The sequence below is a fragment of the Lycium barbarum genome, chromosome 6 (genome assembly GCF_019175385.1).
Source record: "Lycium barbarum isolate Lr01 chromosome 6, ASM1917538v2, whole genome shotgun sequence".
In the NCBI taxonomy this organism is placed as follows: Eukaryota; Viridiplantae; Streptophyta; class Magnoliopsida; order Solanales; family Solanaceae; genus Lycium; species Lycium barbarum.
The window spans coordinates 135618161-135634002 of record NC_083342.1 but is presented as its reverse complement, the minus strand read 5'-3'; the positions used below and the strand labels follow the sequence as shown (position 1 = coordinate 135634002).

The 15842-nt window shown below is 34.7% G+C and overlaps 2 protein-coding genes across 2 annotated transcripts; one reads left to right on the top strand and one right to left on the bottom strand.

The window, feature by feature from the left end:
* Positions 1-7734: 7734 nt before the first annotated feature.
* Positions 7735-10256, top strand: LOC132644744 (protein FAR1-RELATED SEQUENCE 2-like). The gene is made up of 4 exons (XM_060361351.1): positions 7735-8135; positions 8278-8783; positions 8870-9480; positions 9816-10256. The coding sequence occupies exons 1-4, from the start codon at positions 7735-7737 to the stop codon at positions 10254-10256; spliced, it is 1959 nt and encodes a 652-aa protein (XP_060217334.1).
* Positions 10257-12773: 2517 nt separating this feature from the next.
* On the bottom strand, positions 12774-15295 carry LOC132644743 (protein FAR1-RELATED SEQUENCE 2-like). The gene is made up of 4 exons (XM_060361350.1): positions 14895-15295; positions 14247-14752; positions 13550-14160; positions 12774-13214 (listed from the first exon to the last, which is right to left on the bottom strand). Exons 1-4 carry the CDS (start codon positions 15293-15295, stop codon positions 12774-12776), a joined length of 1959 nt encoding a protein of 652 aa, XP_060217333.1.
* Positions 15296-15842: the final 547 nt, after the last annotated feature.

Sequence of the window (15842 nt, the reverse complement as noted above, 5' to 3'; positions counted from 1 at the left end):
GAGAGAGAGAGAGAGAGAAGAGAGAGAGATTGCAAACTATCAGACAAAATTTGGTGTTTAGAAGAAGAAAAAGAACTAGCATAACACAATATTTAGGGGGCTCATAAGTGGGAAAAGACAAATAAACAAATGCAACTTGAGGTGTCCTTAAGGACACTACTAGTTTCTGACAATCAGCACTCTACCAATGATTAGGAAAAAAATAGAACAAAACCTCCAACACAATAGCATATGCATTCTATACAGTGTAAAAACTAATAATCTCGTGCTCATAAGTATATCCCAAAACCATCCCTTGTGGATTGAGAAACCTAAGGAACTTGTTATTGGTAAGAATTAAAACTATAAAAAAAATATGCACTATTTTGTACAACCATTTTCTGTCTATTTACCTGTGTTATCTCAATTATCAGAAAGCATATATTTTGTACCAACAATTACAACTTATTTTGGCTCCTTAACAACAAACTCAAAGTGGACCACATCAGAGAGAAAGGTGTTGGCCCACACACCATATGTAACTAATAAAAATTTATACTAACATATTTTTTTTTCATCCAGTGATAAATTTTTTTCATCAGCGTGATAAATCCACTTTTTCATCCACTTCCATTTAAAGATCAACAATTGATAGCCTTATTTACATAGGAGTGTTGGAAAACTTGCTTCACTAGAATTTTAGACAGCAGGGGGGACAGAAGCACCAAGTTGATATAGACAGCACATATTCATTGATATGGACAGCTATAAATATATGTGTTTATGCAAAATCAATATATTAGAAAAGTGCTTACTGCATATAATAGAGATGAGATAAGAATAATGATAAAGCTGTTTTAAAAACTCACATTAATAGCATCAAGCTGAGACTTGTTATGATTGCTTTCAAGAAATTCCTTCAAGGGTCTAGATATTTTCCAGGCATGATCTTCTGTAGAACGATTGCTTTCAGCTGCTGATAGTATCAAATCCTTAAATGGGAGAGAGATCACTGACCGCAGAGGCAGAGCAACATATTCACGGGCTATAGTTGATAAACTGCATATCTGCAAATTGAAGCACGCATGGTAAAAAGGAAAACTATTTCGCAAAAGTATATGCTTCAATATTAATATTACTGAGACAACAAAAAGGACCAGTTCCTATATAGTTAAAATTGGTATTGCATTTAAGATGATAATTTAAGATACAGCAGTTGGCATTATCAAAAGTTAAAAGTACTGGTGGAAATAATATGGAATAATCAAATGAAAATTCAGAGCCTTATACCTGAGGCATCTTGCGATTACAAATCAAGAACGAGGGAATCTTTTGAGCTATCAGCCATATCTAAAAATAATTTAAAATGTGTCAACAATTAAACTAAGTAAAAAAAATATAAAAATAAAATACAAAAACTGAAAAACATACCAAGTTCAAGTTTCATAAGATCATTAAAATCTTCTTCAACATTTATGGGATAAGGCTCATTTCGACGCCAATCTTGAAGACAAATAACAGCTTGCACCAATTTCGGAGTCAAAGAACTCCTAAATGAATCAAGAATACGGCCCCCGGTGCTAAGGCACATTCCGATGCCATACTAGAAATTGGAATTGCCAACACATCACGAGCCATCTCGGAAAGAATTTTATATCTAGGAGAATGAGCTTTCCACCATGACAAGATATCAAAATTGTCCTCATCATCATTCGGCTCTAGTTCTTCAGTAAGATACTTTTCCAACTCCGACTTACCACCCAAACCTGTACCATCTTGTTTGTTCCTCTTCATTTGGATCCTATTTCTCACTTTTGTTGATTTTGTGCTAGTGTTAGAGCTAGATGAATCCGATGTCTGACCAGATAAATCAGAGAGAGAAGATGAGCGTCGAGATGCATTAGAGAATTTTGCTACATACTCTTCAAACATAGATTTCATGTAAGTCACCACTTCATCTTTTATTTCACTCCCCTTTTCATCTCCAAACATATCATCAAGTGCGTCGCCAACATACTCAAGTTTATTACGAGGATCTAAGATAGAGGCAATAAAAAGCACTTTATTCATTTTTTCAGGAGCACCCCAATACTTGACAAACGTTTCTTTCATTTTTGCCAAAGAAGGATCATCGTCTTCCATACACTCTCTTAAATGATTGTGAAGCTCAACTATATCTTCAAAGTGACCATTAGAAGTGACGTAGAGTGAACCTGAAACCTTCTCAGTTAGATCATAAAACCTTTTAAGAAATATTACCATATTTCTCACCTTTTGCCAATCATCACTTTCAAGTACACCTGCAACACTTCCATCTTCACAAACATGAGTAGCAAGATAAGTTGACAATCCACCATCTTCAAGATCAAACCTATCAAATGCACTCTCAAAATATTGTGCGGCATCCAACATCAAGTAGGTCGAATTCCACCGGGTTGAAACATCTAAACATAATGACTTCTTACTGTCTATATTTTTTAGTTCACAACATTCCGCAAATTTTCTAATCCTTGCGGCAGATTGTCTAACATATTTCACCATTTGCCTAACACGTTTGATAGATGGACCAACTTCTTTCATGCCATCTTGCACAATAAGATTCAAAATGTGAGCCATACATCTCACGTGAAGATGGTTACCACATTTCATGTTAGATCCCCAATTAACCATTTGTTTGTGTAACTCTTTCACCATAACATCATTAGAAGAAGCATTATCTACAGTTATAGTGATTATTTTCTCCAATTTCCAATCAAGCAAACACTTACTAATACGACGGGCCATTTCGTCACCCTTATGACTAGTAACAACCTGAAAGTTTAAAATTCGTTTATGCAAGAGCCAATCACTATCAATAAAGTGTACTGTCAAACACATATAATTTATTCTCTGTATAGAAGTCCATGTGTCTGTGGTTAGACAAACTCTCGGTGATGTTTCTTTCAAATACTTCATAAACTTTTGTCTCTCTTCACCAAAAACTACATAACAATCCCTAGTCACTGTTCTACGGGAGGGAACTCGGAATAAAGGTTGGGTTTTTTTCATAAACTTCTTAAAACCTTCCTTTTCAACAAAACGAAAAGGAAGCTCATCAAGGATTAACATCTCAACTAAAGCCCTCCGAGATACCTCTTGATCAAAAGTCCAAATTGCCCCATCACTCATTTCACCTTCTAATGGAAAGTTTAAATTTGATTGTTTGTACTTAGAATTGGAAGTGTTAACCTTATTTGGATTTTTAGGACAAGTTTTCAAATGTTTATTCAGTCCACTTGTTCCATTTTTAGTTGCATCAGCTAAGAGAACTTTACCACAATGCTTGCACTTTGCTTTATTAATTCCATATTCTATGAGCTTATCATAATGCGGCCAAGCAGCAGATCTTGGTTCTATAGCTTTCCTCTTCACAGTCACTGAATGTTGTTCAACTTCCGGTGTTGAATCAAGAGACTCAGTAAGAGGTGCACTTCCACTGACATTGGTTGTTCGACTTGTTTCATCTTCCATCTAAACATAGAAGAGATTACAAATGTTATAAGACATAAATTGCAAGGGATTAAGTATCATTTCTACTTAACATAACATGATCACTTTATTTTACTTGTTTTCTTTCTCTCCCAAATACTACTACTATGGATACTATCCATTCATATCTTTCTCTCCCAAAAACAACAACAACGAAGCATTGAAAGTGTAAAACAAAATCAAAAAATACAATACGGAAGCTATTAAAGAAGCTTAAATAAGTTCTATTTTCTAAATTGTTATACTATGTTTCTCCTATGTCCTTTCTTCAACTTAAATAAAAAGAACCAAAACAACCCACATCAGCATGAACAATATATGAAATACAAAAAGAAAACGAATTGAATAGATGAATACCCCAAGGCCCAAGCTCCCAACATGAACCACAAGATAAAAAAAACAAATCAAGAAAGGACCCAAGTAAGTAGACAGAGAACAACGGATAACAAAAATTCAGCAGTCACCTACTCACCTCACGGAAGAAGAAGAAGAAGAAGAAGAAGAAGAAGAAGAAGAAGAAGAAGAAGAAGAAGAAGAAGGAGGTACGAAGATGGAGCAGAATCAGAAATTAAGATGGAGAAATCACAGGCTTTGGATGAGAAATTTGGATGAAGACACAGTTGTCCAAGTTATTTACTCGGTTAGGTTTTGGTCTTAGGTTTTGGTCTTTTGGATGAATAGAAAGGGAAATGCTGAAATCAGTGAAATGAACTGAAGTGCTGAAGTGTTAGGGACTTAGGGTTAAGAATCTTAGAGATTACACTTGATTTTTACGGATTTGGGCTAGACTTAAAATATTTTTACAATGGGCCTTTAGCCCTTTACTCTTTTAGGCCCTACAGACGTATAGTATTGGTAATTTAATTTCGGTATTCGGTATTTCCCGAATACCGAACGGTATAATTGTAAATACCGAATACCGAAACCGAAATACCGAATTTTATATTTTAGTACCGAATACCGAACCGAATTACCGAATACCGAAATAGCCGGTTCGGTTCGGTAATTCGGTTTTCGGTATTTTATGCCCAGCCTTACTCCTTCCCCTTCTTATCGATCTCCATCCATTCACTTTCTCCACACCACCTCATTTTTCCTCTAGATCTGTCGCCACCGTCGGCACTGCTCCTTCCCCTTCTTTCTTTGGTCATCATCTTCTCCTTCCTCCAGATCTGTTGAATTTTATTTTTTGTATTCAGTATTTGAGTGTATTCGTTAATTTTTTTGGAAAATTCAACTCAGTTGTGCAAGTTGAATACAATTTTTTATTTATTTATGTTGTTTGAATACCACTGATTTTTAAATACAATAAAGTGAATACAATGTAAAAGTAGCTATAGATGAATATAACTGAGTTGAATACATTTGACATGAATAGAGCTGAGTTGCATACATATGACTTAAATACAGTGAAAAGAATTTTTGAATTTTTTTTTTATTCGCTGTATTCATGAATACAACTAGGCCGTTTTATGAATACAACGAGCCATTTTTTTAATACAGCGAGGAAACTGTAGCTACGCAATGTAAATATTGAAACTGTAGCTATGACAAATTTTAAACCCCCAAAGTGTAGTCATTTATGTAAAATTCCCATAAAAGTTTGCCCATTAAAAGTATGCCCCCACCGGCATAAACTTGTGAAGGAATTACCAAAGTTATGCCGGACCCGACATACTTATGCCAAGTCTGCCCATAAGGCATGAGTATGTCGGGTCCGGCATAAATTTGGTAATTCCTTAACAAGAGTATGTTGGGTCCGGCATACACGCGACCCAAACCTTGCCTTGCAATTTTTTTTTAATTTATGCTTAAGCGGGGGTTCGAACTCAGAACCTCATGATTTCTGCGTGAACGCTCAAAGTTGCAATGCGAAGGATAAAAATTAAAAATCAGCAATATGAGGGGTATAATTTAAAGATTACAAATATGATGGGCAAAATTTAAAGACACCCCAAAAGAAGGGCAATCCGCGCAAAAAAATGATAGAGCAAAAACATAGTGGCCCATACACTTGGCCCATCTAATTGCCCATAGATGTGGAGAAACTATTTCGGAAAGTTACACATCCGACCGCTCGATCAAAAATATTTATATTCACAAGCTAATTTATATATAATATACGTCTGGCAACTTTTTTTGGTAGGCGAGTATTTATGTCAATTTTTCAAACTAGAAAATAATTGAGCAAACATATAATTATTATTGAAATTGACATATACATACCGCGACCAATAACTATTACCAGTATTTTAGTCAAATATTAGGCTCAGGCCGCTCAGCAACTGCAATCGAAACAAATTGGCAATCAATGAAGGAAAGGTAAGGTACTGGGAGGCGGTGATGGACAATGAAGGAGATGGGTGATTGAGAACGACTATAGGGTGCCCATTTTTTCAGTTAAAATGTCAATCAAACTACGAGGGGCAATTTACACGATTGTCCTTATTCGGTGGTCGTCTTTAATTTTTGTCCTTCACCTAAAAATTCATGGGTTTCGGGTTCGAACTCCTGCTCAGTCACAAATTTTTAAAAAATTTGCAATGCAGAGTTTAGATTTCGCAAGGCAGAATTTACCTGCAAAACTCTGCCTTAAGACGGAGTTTGCTACCTTGTAATGCCGAGTTTGCTACCTTAAGGTAGAGTTTCAATCCAAAACTCTATCTTGCGATTTTTTTAAAATTTTTTTGACAGAACGATGGTTCAATTTTTAAATCCATGAATGTTAAGGCGAAGGACAAAAAATAAAGACCGACAATTTGAGTGACAAAAATTAAAAACGATTGCCTTTGAAGGGAATCCGCGCAAAAAACATTGGCAAACTTACAGGAATGACTACCTTATTATAGGTTTTTACCATTAGTGACTACCATTTTATTTATTACATTTCGTAGCTACCTTTTTAGTTAATTACCATATGTATTGCGTGTATTTACGGTATAGTAAATAGACTCAGAAGCTGTAACCAGTAAAACAGATCCCTTAGAAATAGGCATTTAATTTGGTCTTAAATGGGAAAATATATTTCATAATAATATCTTTCATAATCTGCTCCACAAAATTAGCTTCCATTTCCATATTCTTCACGATTCTCCTTCTCTCCACCCATCTTTTTCAAATGCAACGTAAAATTCAAACCAATCAACTGCAGAGCAAAAACAGCAAAACAACAAAATACGATCATTCTAATGGTAATTCGAAAGTACCTTTATTTTTTTTTTAATAAAAACACTGAAAATGTATTTCAGATTGGCATTGGTTTTTGTAGTTTTTTTACTTCTTATTTGTCAAACCTTGCTAAGTTCCTTCGTCTTTGAATTCCTCTTCAGTGACGAGCTTCAAATAAATGTGTTATATGTTCGGCAAAAAACTGAATGTAGTATCTTTGTGTTGTATGTTTGTTGGGTATTTGACTAGTGATGAAGTGTGTGTTGAAAACATATACATTCTGTTTTCGTATTTATGTAGTTTGTTTCAATTTGTGAATACACAAATCTTGGTGTTTTTGCTGTGTTGTTGTTTTCCCATCCCAAATACATTAATAAATACGATGTCTTATTTATCAAATACATTAATAAATACGATGTCTTATGTATCTGAGATAGTGTTTTGTATGTATTTTTGTATTTGATACAGTGTGTTGTATATCTCTTATGTTTGTCACGAGTGTTAATGTATTTGGAATACTTTATAGAATGGGTTGCTGTATATATAATTCTGTAGGTTATATGTATTTGGTAGACTGTTTCTTGTGTTCATTATGATATGAACTGGTGTATTCGAAACTATGTGCGTATTTGATAAACACAGTTTCTGCTTCAAATATGTTTCAGATGTGTATATATGGCTGTGTGTATTTATGTATCTGAGATAGTGTTTTCATAAGCTAACTCAGATACATAAATGTTAATGTATTTGAAAATCTGTATGTAGTAGGTTTGTGTATTTAATTTTGTATATTATTTTATAATGTATTTCAGGTTGTAATCAATCTCAACTAATTCATTCATTTTGAGTACAAGAATGTCCACTATATCGTCGTTGATAAGACACTCAGGTAATTGGAACAATGAAAACTGCTATGTGAATTTCAAAATCGATGCAGTGGCGTTTAAAAAATATTCGACATATATAGATTTATTACAAGCAGTTGCAACTCAGCTGAATATAGACATGCAACTGAAAAACATATACATCAAATATATAGTTGAAGGTAACGATACGCCAATGGAAATACATAATGATATGAGTGTTAGGGTGTATGTGGAATTGAAGAAAGAGAACAAACAGTTAGCGATGTATCCTTTGTGCATAACTACAACTGATAAAAGCGTTGATACTTGTGTATCTGGTGAAAGTTGTATTGAAGGAGGATTTTTGCAAATTGGTTACATAAAACAAACAAATGCTATGGAAACAGTAGTGAGTGGAGACTTAGCTTCTTCAAGTTGTGGCAATGCCGTTGTTGTGTTCGAAAACGACACAAATCTGGTTATATCAGATAAGAACCAAAAAGAGGTTGTTGTTGATCAAGTTTACAAGGACAAAGATACACTGAAGGTTGTTATGGCGAATTATGCAATTTCCAACAGGTTCAATTTTCGTGCCGAGAGGTCAAATGCGATAAGGTGTGTTTAATTGTTCTGAACTATTATATTTTAAATTTAATGTAGTTATCTGATATATTGTCAACTAATGTATTTGTTTTCATGTTTGTATTTGAAGCTATACACTAGTATGTGTGTCTAAAGAGTGTGATTAGAAATTTAGGGCATCGAGCGTTGGTAAATCAGAAATGTTCAGGGTTAGGGAGTTTCGTGACAAGCATACATGTCCGCTAAAAGATAAGGTGTATTCACAACGCCATGCGACAAGTTGGCTTATAGGTGGAATTGTAAAACCAAAAGTAGCCAACTATAAGAGGAAATACACACCTAATGATATAGCGGAGGATGTAAGAAATGATCTTGGAATGGATGTGTCCTATATGGTCGCTTGGCGGGCTAAGGAAAAATCAATGAAGGATTTAATGGGTGAACCATCGGATTCTTACAAAAAATTACCTGGGTACCTATACATCTTGGATAAAACGTATCCAGGTTCACATATAAGAATGCGAAAATTCGACGAAAATGAGTTTCTGTATCTGTTAATAGCATTGTATGCATTCATCAAAGGGTTTGATTGTTGTAGGCCAATTGTTGTAGTTGACGGGAGCCACCTCAAAACAGCATACAACGGAACGTTTGTTTCAGCAAGCACGTTAGACGGTGCAGGTAAGTCAAATACACGGTTCAGCTTGATTATACTAAAGAATGAATATGTACAACTGATTTTTTTTTAATTATTATGCTATGTGCAGGTAATATACTTCCTTTAGCATATGGTGTGATAGATTCAGAAAATGACAGGTCTTGGACGTGGTTCTTTGAGCGATTCAGGGAAGCGTATGGTGTGAGAGAGAACATGTGTATTGTTTCTGATAGGCATGAAAGCATAAACAAAGCTGTTTCTAAAATCTATCCGAATGTGCCACATTATGCATGCATATGGCATCTTTGGGGTAACGTATGTAAGAAGTATAAGAAGAGCCATGATGTGTTGAGTCCCGTGTTTTATGCAATGGCAAAAGCGTACACGCAGGAAGATTTTGATGAGCTTATGGGCAAAGTTGAGAAGGCAGATTTTCGGGTGGCAGAGTATTTGGAATTGGCTGGAAGAGAGAAGTGGGCTAGAGTGTATGCAACTGCTAACCGAGGGTGGACAATGACTTCAAACATAGCAGAGTGTATTAATCGTCACCTTGTAGCAGCAAGAGAGCTTCCTATATTTGATTTTCTAGAAGAAGTGAAGAAGATGTTTGGAAGATGGAATTATAATAACCGGAAAAATGGTACATACACGTTCACAACACTCGGTAAAAAGTTTCAGGAGATGTTGTCAATAAATGAGTATCTATGTTTACGTATGACGGTATGTTTCTTTTCAAATTGCTTAAGTATGTTCGATTGAGATTCATTTATGTTCGTTGTATTTGATATAGTTATCATATGGAATCTGTGAGATCTATGTGAAAATGATAACATGTATTTATTAGTTGAATAAGTATTTTGATTCTATTACATTACTGTATTTGTTGTATTTAATTGGGGTATGTGACTAGATTGATCAAATACAATTAGTCAGCTATGAATAATAATTAGCAATATGTTTATGACTATAATGGTTTAATCTTTGCAATCATGAACTTATGTGTATTTGAATTTACGTGAAGTATGTTTTTGTTGATTTTGACTGATCTGTTGTAGGCCGAACCATCAACCGAATACTTGTACACGGTATATGATGCAGGAAGGCATTTCATCGTTAACTTGGACAACAAAACGTGTAGTTGTCGGATGTTTCAAATAGACGAAATTCCATGCCCACATGCATGGGCTGCCATTAAGAAGAAAAATCTAATTGCTGATGATTACTGTTCCGGATTGTTCAAACCGCACACCGTGGTGAAGACGTATGATGTCGCCGTGGATCCTCTCCCTGACGAGCGGGAATGGAAGATTCCAACATACATATCAGAGGATGTTGTTTTGCCACCAAGATACAAGAGACCTCCTGGTAGGCCGAAGAAAAAGCGTGATAAGCCGTTATTTGAATTGCTTCTTGGAAAAAAGAGACATGCTTGCAGTACTTGTGGACAAACTGGACACAATAGACGATCTTGTAGTAATGCTCCTAGAAGGAAATAATTATTTTTTTGTTTGTAGAAGTTTAGATTTGTTAGACTAAATACACTGTTGGTTTGCATTTTTTTTTGAATGAAAAATGAAATCTGTTTCACGTACTACTTGTGTGATATCTTCATTTAGAATTGTATTGAATAGTTATCTTTAAATTCATTCACAAATGAATATAAAAGGCAGCATCAGTTCTTTTAAAAAAAAATAGTTACTATATTTTAATATGTAATAATGGTGCCAAAATACATCAAATATATATAATGTAGAAAGTGTATCTGACTCTGCCATCTTAATAAGTTGCAGATGTATTTGAAATATGTTGATGTTTATGGGTTGGGCGAATTCAAATACATATAGCAAGATATACACATTCATATAAATTGAACTAACAAAATCACACAATGGTCACTGTATATTAGAATGTAGGCAGATTTACACATTCATCCAAAAAATGGTCACCGTATATTTAGTATTATTGATTCCAACATACATCAAATACATGTAATTTAAACAGTGTATCTGAAAAAACTTGCAGATGTATTTGAAATATGTTAATGTTTATATGGTTTGGCGTTTTCAAATACATATAACACCCTTGTTTTACTATCTAAATACGCGTACGTATTTATAGTGTACCTCACTTAGTCGCTTCCGAGATATAGCTAGATATACACATCCATCTATATTCCCAAAATAAAATCACACAACTTTGATAAATTAGAGTAAGCTTAAATGTTCCAGTTAAAACTTAAGTATAATGATAAGATAGTCTTAAACTAACTAAAGCTAAAATATTTTCTATCAAAATAGCCATAGTCTGAAATTACAATTAAATATTCCTACATCAATCCTAAGTAATATCAATTCTGACAGCTTTGCCATAATCCACTGCTGGCCTAACTTGTTTTGGTGGCGCCTCAATGTCGCTCATAGCATGTTCATCGATCTTCCGTGCAGCATAGTCCCAAAGGAGTGCGCCATACCTAGTGCGGATCATTGGTGCATCGATTTGTGCTGGGATACCTTCACCAGTGCTTAGATATTCAGCGAACGCTGCTACGTATGCACCACAATCCCTGGTAAGGTATAAAAGATGTAGAATTATTAGAATGAACCCCATATATGAAAAATTGCAATACATTAAAATATACGTACATGTTGTTAGTGTCTTGCTGCGACAGGTTTTCTACATACTCCATATATGAAAAATTGCAATACATTAAGTTTTCACGGGGTTAGCCACGTAGCCCCTCCGTATACGAACTATACCTTAAATAATTTCAAGGGGCTACGTGGCTAACCCCGTGAAAACTTAATGTATTGCAATTTTTCATATATGGAGTATGTAGAAAACCTGTCGCAGCAAGACACTAACAACATGTACGTATATTTTAATGTATTGCAATTTTTCATATATGGGGTTCATTCTAATAATTCTACATCTTTTATACCTTACCAGGGATTGTGGTGCATACGTAGCAGCGTTCGCTGAATATCTAAGCACTGGTGAAGGTATCCCAGCACAAATCGATGCACCAATGATCCGCACTAGGTATGGCGCACTCCTTTGGGACTATGCTGCACGGAAGATCGATGAACATGCTATGAGCGACATTGAGGCGCCACCAAAACAAGTTAGGCCAGCAGTGGATTATGGCAAAGCTGTCAGAATTGATATTACTTAGGATTGATGTAGGAATATTTAATTGTAATTTCAGACTATGGCTATTTTGATAGAAAATATTTTAGCTTTAGTTAGTTTAAGACTATCTTATCATTATACTTAAGTTTTAACTGGAACATTTAAGCTTACTCTAATTTATCAAAGTTGTGTGATTTTATTTTGGGAATATAGATGGATGTGTATATCTAGCTATATCTCGGAAGCGACTAAGTGAGGTACACTATAAATACGTACGCGTATTTAGATAGTAAAACAAGGGTGTTATATGTATTTGAAAACGCCAAACCATATAAACATTAACATATTTCAAATACATCTGCAAGTTTTTTCAGATACACTGTTTAAATTACATGTATTTGATGTATGTTGGAATCAATAATACTAAATATACGGTGACCATTTTTTGGATGAATGTGTAAATCTGCCTACATTCTAATATACAGTGACCATTGTGTGATTTTGTTAGTTCAATTTATATGAATGTGTATATCTTGCTATATGTATTTGAATTCGCCCAACCCATAAACATCAACATATTTCAAATACATCTGCAACTTATTAAGATGGCAGAGTCAGATACACTTTCTACATTATATATATTTGATGTATTTTGGCACCATTATTACATATTAAAATATAGTAACTATTTTTTTTTAAAAGAACTGATGCTGCCTTTTATATTCATTTGTGAATGAATTTAAAGATAACTATTCAATACAATTCTAAATGAAGATATCACACAAGTAGTACGTGAAACAGATTTCATTTTTCATTCAAAAAAAAATGCAAACCAACAGTGTATTTAGTCTAACAAATCTAAACTTCTACAAACAAAAAAATAATTATTTCCTTCTAGGAGCATTACTACAAGATCGTCTATTGTGTCCAGTTTGTCCACAAGTACTGCAAGCATGTCTCTTTTTTCCAAGAAGCAATTCAAATAACGGCTTATCACGCTTTTTCTTCGGCCTACCAGGAGGTCTCTTGTATCTTGGTGGCAAAACAACATCCTCTGATATGTATGTTGGAATCTTCCATTCCCGCTCGTCAGGGAGAGGATCCACGGCGACATCATACGTCTTCACCACGGTGTGCGGTTTGAACAATCCGGAACAGTAATCATCAGCAATTAGATTTTTCTTCTTAATGGCAGCCCATGCATGTGGGCATGGAATTTCGTCTATTTGAAACATCCGACAACTACACGTTTTGTTGTCCAAGTTAACGATGAAATGCCTTCCTGCATCATATACCGTGTACAAGTATTCGGTTGATGGTTCGGCCTACAACAGATCAGTCAAAATCAACAAAAACATACTTCACGTAAATTCAAATACACATAAGTTCATGATTGCAAAAATTAAACCATTATAGTCATAAACATATTGCTAATTATTATTCATAGCTGACTAATTGTATTTGATCAATCTAGTCACATACCCCAATTAAATACAACAAATACAGTAATGTAATAGAATCAAAATACTTATTCAACTAATAAATACATGTTATCATTTTCACATAGATCTCACAGATTCCATATGATAACTATATCAAATACAACGAACATAAATGAATCTCAATCGAACATACTTAAGCAATTTGAAAAGAAACATACCGTCATACGTAAACATAGATACTCATTTATTGACAACATCTCCTGAAACTTTTTACCGAGTGTTGTGAACGTGTATGTACCATTTTTCCGGTTATTATAATTCCATCTTCCAAACATCTTCTTCACTTCTTCTAGAAAATCAAATATAGGAAGCTCTCTTGCTGCTACAAGGTGACGATTAATACACTCTGCTATGTTTGAAGTCATTGTCCACCCTCGGTTAGCAGTTGCATACACTCTAGCCCACTTCTCTCTTCCAGCCAATTCCAAATACTCTGCCACCCGAAAATCTGCCTTCTCAACTTTGCCCATAAGCTCATCAAAATCTTCCTGCGTGTACGCTTTTGCCATTGCATAAAACACGGGACTCAACACATCATGGCTCTTCTTATACTTCTTACATACGTTACCCCAAAGATGCCATATGCATGCATAATGTGGCACATTCGGATAGATTTTAGAAACAGCTTTGTTTATGCTTTCATGCCTATCAGAAACAATACACATGTTCTCTCTCACACCATACGCTTCCCTGAATCGCTCAAAGAACCACGTCCAAGACCTGTCATTTTCTGAATCTATCACACCATATGCTAAAGGAAGTATATTACCTGCACATAGCATAATAATTAAAAAAAAATCAGTTGTACATATTCATTCTTTAGTATAATCAAGCTGAACCGTGTATTTGACTTACCTGCACCGTCTAACGTGCTTGCTGAAACAAACGTTCCGTTGTATGCTGTTTTGAGGTGGCTCCCGTCAACTACAACAATTGGCCTACAACAATCAAACCCTTTGATGAATGCATACAATGCTATTAACAGATACAGAAACTCATTTTCGTCGAATTTTCGCATTCTTATATGTGAACCTGGATACGTTTTATCCAAGATGTATAGGTACCCAGGTAATTTTTTGTAAGAATCCGATGGTTCACCCATTAAATCCTTCATTGATTTTTCCTTAGCCCGCCAAGCGACCATATAGGACACATCCATTCCAAGATCATTTCTTACATCCTCCGCTATATCATTAGGTGTGTATTTCCTCTTATAGTTGGCTACTTTTGGTTTTACAATTCCACCTATAAGCCAACTTGTCGCATGGCGTTGTGAATACACCTTATCTTTTAGCGGACATGTATGCTTGTCACGAAACTCCCTAACCCTGAACATTTCTGATTTACCAACGCTCGATGCCCTAAATTTCTAATCACACTCTTTAGACACACATACTAGTGTATAGCTTCAAATACAAACATGAAAACAAATACATTAGTTGACAATATATCAGATAACTACATTAAATTTAAAATATAATAGTTCAGAACAATTAAACACACCTTATCGCATTTGACCTCTCGGCACGAAAATTGAACCTGTTGGAAATTGCATAATTCGCCATAACAACCTTCAGTGTATCTTTGTCCTTGTAAACTTGATCAACAACAACCTCTTTTTGGTTCTTATCTGATATAACCAGATTTGTGTCGTTTTCGAACACAACAACGGCATTGCCACAACTTGAAGAAGCTAAGTCTCCACTCACTACTGTTTCCATAGCATTTGTTTGTTTTATGTAACCAATTTGCAAAAATCCTCCTTCAATACAACTTTCACCAGATACACAAGTATCAACGCTTTTATCAGTTGTAGTTATGCACAAAGGATACATCGCTAACTGTTTGTTCTCTTTCTTCAATTCCACATACACCCTAACACTCATATCATTATGTATTTCCATTGGCGTATCGTTACCTTCAACTATATATTTGATGTATATGTTTTTCAGTTGCATGTCTATATTCAGCTGAGTTGCAACTGCTTGTAATAAATCTATATATGTCGAATATTTTTTAAACGCCACTGCATCGATTTTGAAATTCACATAGCAGTTTTCATTGTTCCAATTACCTGAGTGTCTTATCAACGACGATATAGTGGACATTCTTGTACTCAAAATGAATGAATTAGTTGAGATTGATTACAACCTGAAATACATTATAAAATAATATACAAAATTAAATACACAAACCTACTACATACAGATTTTCAAATACATTAACATTTATGTATCTGAGTTAGCTTATGAAAACACTATCTCAGATACATAAATACACACAGCCATATATACACATCTGAAACATATTTGAAGCAGAAACTGTGTTTATCAAATACGCACATAGTTTCGAATACACCAGTTCATATCATAATGAACACAAGAAACAGTCTACCAAATACATATAACCTACAGAATTATATATACAGCAACCCATTCTATAAAGTATTCC

Bases quoted from the DNA above. Each gene is read 5' to 3' on its own strand.
- LOC132644744 (XM_060361351.1), top strand. From the start codon at position 7,735: ATGGAAATACATAATGATATGAGTGTTAGGGTGTATGTGGAATTGAAG. The intron at 8,136-8,277 runs GTGTGTTTAATT...TTAGAAATTTAG, and splicing joins GAGAGGTCAAATGCGATAAG to GGCATCGAGCGTTGGTAAAT. The intron at 8,784-8,869 runs GTAAGTCAAATA...TGCTATGTGCAG, and splicing joins AAGCACGTTAGACGGTGCAG to GTAATATACTTCCTTTAGCA.
- LOC132644743 (XM_060361350.1), bottom strand. From the start codon at position 15,295: ATGGAAATACATAATGATATGAGTGTTAGGGTGTATGTGGAATTGAAG. The intron at 14,753-14,894 runs GTGTGTTTAATT...TTAGAAATTTAG, and splicing joins GAGAGGTCAAATGCGATAAG to GGCATCGAGCGTTGGTAAAT. The intron at 13,215-13,549 runs GTATGTTTCTTT...GATCTGTTGTAG, and splicing joins ATCTATGTTTACGTATGACG to GCCGAACCATCAACCGAATA.